At 36.8% G+C, this 7,920-nt stretch overlaps 1 protein-coding gene across 1 annotated transcript in view; it reads right to left on the bottom strand.

The window, feature by feature from the left end:
• Window positions 1-392: 392 nt before the first annotated feature.
• Window positions 393-7,920, bottom strand: part of LOC118740180 (ABC transporter G family member 20) — a 140,829-nt gene continuing 133,301 nt past the window's right edge. The window contains exons 5-8 of the mRNA XM_036471680.1: window positions 4,537-4,964; window positions 4,245-4,464; window positions 4,005-4,182; window positions 393-1,738 (exon numbers count right to left, since the gene is read on the bottom strand). Coding sequence (XP_036327573.1) covers window positions 984-1,738; window positions 4,005-4,182; window positions 4,245-4,464; window positions 4,537-4,964 — 1,581 coding nt within the window. The 3' untranslated portion in view covers window positions 393-983. The remainder of the gene's footprint in view (window positions 1,739-4,004; window positions 4,183-4,244; window positions 4,465-4,536; window positions 4,965-7,920) is intronic.

Raw genomic sequence — 7,920 nt, forward strand, 5'->3', positions numbered from 1 at the left:
TTTCGTGAATATAAATTTTTTTTTTGGTTTTCGTCACACGGTGTAACCGAACACCCTAGTGTCAACGCAATTACTACCTTTTGATTTTCAATTACAAAAAATTGCTGGATTTTTAGGATCATTTAATTTGTATTCTTTCTGTGTGAGGAAAATATTCAATTAACTCATAAATACACATTAATTAAAGTAAGTAAAAAATTTAATAACCACAGCTAGGTACATATACCTATTCCTTAAAAAAATTTGCTATCAAAAAACTTACCTTAAATAAGCACAGCGTTCTTTAAATCAGCATTATTTGGCGTCATTTTAAATGCAAATGCGTCCTACTTTTCAGCCTGGATTAACCATGTTTTTTGACATCAATGCCAAGCGTAATAAATAAACTGATATCATTGTTGAGAGTATAAATTTTATTGCATAAATTACAGTTACAAAATACACATACACATATTACAAACACTTGTATATTGATATGTAAGCGTATGCATGAATACGAAATTTTAAGAGTAAGTGTGTACAATATAAGTATGTATTTTAGATTTTCTTTTTTGTTCGTGTCTATTTACTTAACCCATTTAAACATTATTTACACATTATGTAGTACATTAAAATCCTTGTGCCTTACATCTACGAAACCTCCCAAAAGTTGAAATAAAATTATACGCCGACTGCCAACTTTGTGTGCCAACGCAGTGTAAAAGTCCCCCAAGAAACTAACGAATTAATGTAAGCATAACACTACAAATATATTATGCTTTCATACATAAATACATAGATGCATACAAACATTTATTATTATCGCATTAAATTCGTGGTTTGTACACACCTATGTATGTACTTCAAATAGGTGAATGTTGTTTTTTATTACCCTGTAACCGAAAAATACCGTAACGCGCATTACCTTGTATGTTCTACGCCCTAAAGACGTACACACACCCACACATATACACAAACACTACCGTCCCGTTGTTATCACCAATTCAGCCCTTCTTGAATTTGAGGAATAAAATGCTGAGCACCAAGAATACTATCACCCACAGCGATATCGAGATGAAGCCATTATGCACAGATGGTTCGGCGAAACCCCAACCGCGTTGCAATATCGAACGCAGGCACTCGGTCGGCTTAGTCAGTGGCAAGAAGGTGGTAATGTACTGCAATACCGGATACATTCCCTCAATGGGCCAGATGATGCCACACAACATCACAATTGGCAAGAATGAGCCCAATGCTACATAGGTGGCGGTGCGTTCCGTGTCCACTGCGCACGCAATTACAAATCCAAAACACATGCCACACAGCCCATTTAGCAGGCAGAGTCCTATCACCAGCCACATGCTGCCCTCGTTGGTCAGATCGAAGAAACCAAAACTGACGAGTAGCACAAAAGACATTTGCAATATGACGACGGTGAATTGTGAGAGCACTTGGGAGAAAAGTATCTCGGGACCGGTAATGCCGGCCACCAAGCAACGTTCCAACATTCCCTCGTTGCGTTCGATCAACATGGCACCCGATGTAATGGCTACCGAAAGGAAGAAAATTATGGTTAGGATGACGCCGGGTGCGGCAAAGTCGGTGAAATTCGGATTGTTTGTGCCGTAAATGGGCTGTTGCCAATCGATGGGTATGCGGCCAATCCTCGGGTTCAATTCGCAGTCTTCGAGTATGCGTTCGACGAAATCGAAGAAAGTGTACTGTAGATCGCGGTAGAGTAGGGTGGAGATTTGCTGATCTGTCAGAGGAAAAGTGGAAAAGGAGATAAAATGTTTGATCAGTTATTATAGATATTTGTAAATATGAAAGAATTTACACGATGTTTGAAAAATATATTTTTTTTAAGGACATGTTTTGTTTTTTGAATTTTGCTATGGGAAAAGTTATGGTTAGGTGCCTAACTTGGGCGAAGGTATGTTTATTTAAAATAAATTCGCAATTAGGGTACCTATAGAAACAAATCAAATGCCAGCAGTGGGAAATGTCACGCGGAGTATCTAAGAAGCAGCCGCGGTGAACTATCGTATCAGCAACGCAACTACTTAGGGGTGACCTAAATTGAGAGAGTGATCCTTGTTAATACATACCTCATAGCTTGAATTAAACTAAGCGAAACTTATTGACAGTAGTGAGAAAATAGCACATATCTTACTTAAGCTTTGAAGAGGACTCTAGCTTGAATCGTTGGGTGCAATATTGGATCAAATGGCCAAACGTATGCGACTAAAAATATTATACAAAGTAAAAAGTGTCATACAGCTCAGGTCTCATCATACATTCATTTAACAGGAATGACTAAAATGATGGAAAAATTATCCTTCTTATATAAAAGCCTTTAAATAGTCAATGGGTAGAGTAATTTTAGTACAGACGCTATTTCCATTATGCCCTAATTATTTAGCCTATGTAGGTCTAAGTAATATTAAAGTATCACCAAGAATATTTTTTATCCAGTAGGGATCAATGAAAGGAAACTGGAAATGTAGGCAATCCCACTAAAAAGGTTAGCAGTAGCAAAGTTAAGATGGCTTTCACACGGCTAAACTGCGCTTCACAAATATATCAGGAATAAAAGGGGTAGAAGGAAATCAAGGCATTGCGTTGGCGCAGCAATACTTAACCTACTCATTTGATGACCAAAGTGGTTTTACGGAATATACTTCAAGTTTAATTTTTTTTTTTTGATCGAAGCCATTTCGGCCGCATTCAGTAAAGCACACCCACGATGTAGAGAACAAAGGTGGCCGAACATTAAATACCCGGCGCAAGTATTAAATATATGGTGTATTGTGGAACGAATTTCCGTCATCCCTTGTCAAATTTGGACAAGGGATGACGGAAAATCGTTCCACAATACATCATACTCCTACCCTAACAACCAAAAAGAAGTTATTAAATATATGTTTTTCACCTTTCCGAAAGCTACCGCTACATGGTAAACCGGGCTGTATCAATTTTGAGAAAATTAGCGTCCTTAAGTTTCAAGCATTTCTGAAATTTACCGTTATATGAAAAGCTCCGTAAGAGTCCGATTTCAATATTGGATAGTTTCGCAAGGACATGAATACCAGACATTGCGACGTGTAGGTCACTGTGGTTCTTTTTAAGCTCCATAGTTATGTTGTTAGAGGATCTACTAGTGAGGCTATTTTGCAAAGTTAGACTTCGTTCGCGAACTACCTACCAATCATAAGGCACAATATGTATGTGGTTACGTCAACAAGTGCGATAGCGATACGAAAATTGTCGCTAACTGGTTTCCGAATCTCCTCCGGTTCTGTAATTCAAATATTGTATGAGCTAATTCTTAGATAGAGAACGCAAGCCTCACAAAAGCTCGTGAGGAATAGAATTGTCGATGGTGCAGAAGAATACAGTTTATGCATTTTTGTATTGCTTGTGGTGCATGCCTTCACTCTTGAATTCGACTAACTTTTAGATAGCAAAAATTTCGCCCAGAAGTAGGCAACATTTAATTTCTGACATGTCTTTGTTACTACTCGATATACTTAACGCATGCAATTCTCAATCGACTTCCGACAAAAACCATTAAAGGCGGGTGGTTTCCAGATATAAAATAAATGTACGTAAATGATTTTTGAATCATGTTCGGTCAAAGCAAAAATATCAATTCTAAACAAATCATCACAGGTATTATGCGCATATAGTTTTTCGGTGAATTAACCATTGGTAAACTGATTATCTGGCCTATTTTAACCAACAGGTAGGTCGAGAACTGAATTGGCTCAGCTAGTTGTTTTTTCGGGTAGCTGAACAAACAATCGAGCACATTTTAATGCCCATCTAGGAGAGGCACCTAAAGTGCATGTCACCTTTTAAGAAGGGATCAGACGATTTGCGTATTTGTACATTTTGCCACATACAGAGTGGTGTTGTCTATAAATATTGAAAATAAGTTCAGCTTAATAAAAGAATTTCCAAAAAATTACACTCCGTAACTGCTGAGATCTCTGCTTTACTCTTAAAATATGAGTACTACTCACTTGACATATCTAAGCGCACATTCACATCGGAGGCGTCAATGGTAGCGTTTTCGGCATAACGTCCATTATCCACGCGTTCATGCAAAGCATTCGTATAGTTCCTATCGAAAACTAGAGCGCCCCAGGCATTGCCGAGACGCACTTCCTCATTAGCTTCAGCTTCAGTGTGGTAGTACTTCTACAGACGAAATGTTGTGTTAATTTTTAAATATTCCAAATGTTTATTCGAGCTCAACTTACTACGCGCATGCTCTTGTTCTTCTTCAGCATATCCAGATAGCGACAACTCAAATAAGTTTGATTACAACCCGGATAAACTGGGCAAAATTGATCGATAGCCATTTGTTCTGAGAGTTCACCATTTGCAACAGCCAACTTGAGACCGGTGGGATCGTGTCCAATGGCATAACAGAAAAGAATGATCTGTACTACAGGCAAGGCGACTATAAAGAGCATAATACTACGAAATAGCAGAAACAAAAATAAAAAAATTATACGGAGATTCAGTGCCCATCCCTTCCCACCAACTCACCCCACATTGCGCATCATCCACAAGAAGTTCTTCCATATCAGCGCACGCATATGATGCGCACTAATCACATTCAAGTGCTGCAATATCGATATTGGTGGCTCCTTCTCCGGCGGCAGCGGTGAAGCTGGTATCTCAGCTGCCGTTATTGGGTCACGTATCGCCGAATTCATTGATATATTATCACCAAATTCACCAGAGATATCTGCAGTATTATGCTCATCTGACATATCCAAAGCTGGATTGGAAATAGCTGGCACTTGCACTTGTTCGACAATTTCCTGTGCAATCGACGAACGACGCCGACGTCCCATATTCTGCAACACAGACAACTTGAGAAAGACCTCCTCCAGTGAGCTGGCATTGTATTGTTGGCGTAAAAGGTTAGGCGACTCCTCGGCAAGCATGCGCCCGCCACGTAAGAGGCCAATCTGTAAAAGGGATGGCAATTGGGAGATGAAAAGTTTAGTTGGTCACTGGCGTAATTGTTTATTTAATTTTTTTTTTATTATGAAAGTATTTATACGCAATAATATATAGTAGTACAAGTATATATGTATTTATCAGTGATGGGCATACTTAAGTACTTTTGTATTTAAAGTGTCATTTTTTGTGCCAAATAATTAAATTCTTAGTATTCGGAGATGTTTAAATATTCAAATAGAAAACCCTGAGGTATTGAGGAGTTCCTATATGCTCAAGTAACAAAAATTGGTATTTAGTACTCAAGTCAAAACCACTTAGGTATTTAGAAGCTGTTAGATTCTAAAGTTAAAAAAATTAAGTATTTATCAGGCGTTAACTACTCAGGTCCAAAATACTCAAGAGAGAAGATTCTAAATACTTTCACTAAAAGTATGAAGATAAAGTAAGATTTTAATTAAGCTTAGATTTTTTTCTTGTGAATCCTTGCATTTGAAATTTTAAATGAGGTCGGAATTATTATATTTCGCATTTAAATGGATTTTTCTATATGCTAATCAGATGAGTTTTTTTTTTGCCTGATTTTGGACCAATTTTAGGGGGTTTTAAAATTTAATTGGGGAATTTTGTTTCGAGTGGTTGGCAACACTTCACTACACCAAAAACTCACCTTTCTCAATTTGGGGAACTATTTCGGGGCTTTAGAGATTTTTTAATTTATCAAGACTATTTCGGTATTCTCGGTACTATTTTAGGATCCCCAAGACTGTTTAGGGATTTTAGAGATTATTTCTGGATTCCAGTCCAGTTTAGTGATTGGAGTATTTGGAAATTTACGTTTTATTTATCAATCTTGATATCGATAAACCAGAATACTCACTAGAATCCTATGAACCTCGAAAATAACGAAATAATTCCAAAAATTTCAAAATAGTCCCTAGAATCCGGAAAATCCTGAAATTGTTAGAAAATCCCGAAATAGTGCCGAAAATTTTGAAAACCCAGAAAGTCCTAAAAATCCCGAATTAGTCTCGAAACTCCCGAAATAATCCTGAGAATCCCAAAAATTCGTAAAGTGTCGCGAATTCCAAAATAGTCCCTAAAATATGGAAAATGCTAAAATAGTCGCAAAAACGTCGATATAGCCCCGAAAATACCGAAATAGTCTCAAAGGTCTCGAATCTTGAAAATCCCGAAGTGCTCTATTTTTACACTGAGTATTTGGTTTTTAATCAACTCATATGTACTAATTGGTTTTGTTGTGTATTTAGTGAAGACAAAGTCTCTAAATACTTTGGTACGCGGTAGTGAAGACAGTTCAAGAATGATAGAATACAAGACTGCGCCCAGCGAGTTGAGAGCAAATGAGCGCGACGTCATCAAATACAAGAATGAGAGAGCAAAGACGAACTCAACAAGAAGTAGAGGGATAATCGAACAAAAGGCAGTGTTGACAAGTTTTGAATTTGAAAAAGGCACTAAACCCATAGAAAAATTGCGTGTTTTCTCGAAAAAAGCACAAAATTTTTATTGGTGTATTTAATGGATTTTTTATGTATGCATAAACAATTTTATTGTAAGGATACCGATTCAAATTAAAAACAATCAATGTTGAAGGTGCTGCCACATATTCACTTACGATTGCTATAAATTTTGCTTCAATTTTTTTTAATATTTACAAATTTTGAGTTTGAAGATTCCAAACTAAAAGCACCAAAAACAGACCAAGCACCAAACTCTAAAATTTTCGCGTTTGAAATACACACTAAATTTTGTGCGAAAAGATCCAAGTTGGCCACAGTTAATGTGAACAAAAGTATTGTGTGACGTCAGCGAATGGGTGGAGGCTGTCAAATCGACGAAGAGAGGGTTAGCGGTCCGCGAGTGGCGCCATCTTTAATTTCTACAACGTGAAGCCGGAGTCTCAAGGCACTTCTGGTGTTGCGTTAAGTGAAACTAACTAAATACTTTTGGACTAAGTAGTTAGCGCTGTGAAAATAAGTAAATACATATGTACTAGCATACTCGATATTTTGTAACATCTGAAATACTTAAGTAGATAGTACTTTGGTATTTACTACAACATAAATACTTAAATATTTTTGTATTTAGTACTTAATACTTAATAAATATAATTTTGCCCATCACTGATATTGATGTTGTTAGTGGTAAACGAGATTAATATGTGCGCTTATCAAAGCAGATAATTTGTGTGCCTGCATCTATTTACAAAATAAGTTTGCTCCTGCCTAAGTTTTTCGTGTGTTTATCATTTTGTGCGCCATCGCCCAGTTAGCTGTTAGCCACTTGCGGCCGAGTAAACTTTGTGATAAACCACATTGTATAGTTGAGCTTGACCCAAGCCGCAGTCAATTATTGTATGCACACTAGGGTAGTCCAAAATAGTAAAGTAAAGTCGGAACTTAATTGCTCTTACCCCTAGGATTGTTCTTTATAGAAGCAAAAAAAAAAACAAAAAATGCAATGAGGGACCTATAAAGAATTTATGATATTAAAAAATTTTAAAATAAAAAATTTGTTATTATTGTTGGAAGTCTCTAGGCACTATTTCCATGAAAATTTGCTTTTCCCCATATATAATACATGAAAAAATGATTTCGAAATAATAACAGAAGGGTTTACTTTTCCATATAGAACCAACGTATATGCATTTTTGAACCATCCTAATGCACACACACACAACTAAAAATACACATCTCTAACTTGACTATCAATTTTGTTCAGCCAGTTGGACATACAGCAGAGGTGGCACTGTGTAGATGTTGTGTGTGTTTGTTGTGGGGCTCCTACATTTACCTCTCACTCGATCTCAGACTATTTACAAACTCTACAAAAAAGTTAGCTCTCTAAATGGAAAAACTCAACGGCAACGGATTTTCGGATGAGAATGCGCTTAAAAGTTTTATCATTTCTTGCTACCTACAACAACAACGTTTTTTTTTT

The sequence above is a fragment of the Rhagoletis pomonella genome, unplaced genomic scaffold, assembly GCF_013731165.1.
Source record: "Rhagoletis pomonella isolate Grant_MI unplaced genomic scaffold, Rhpom_1.0 Rhpom_scaffold_00001, whole genome shotgun sequence".
Classification (NCBI taxonomy): Eukaryota; Metazoa; Arthropoda; class Insecta; order Diptera; family Tephritidae; genus Rhagoletis; species Rhagoletis pomonella.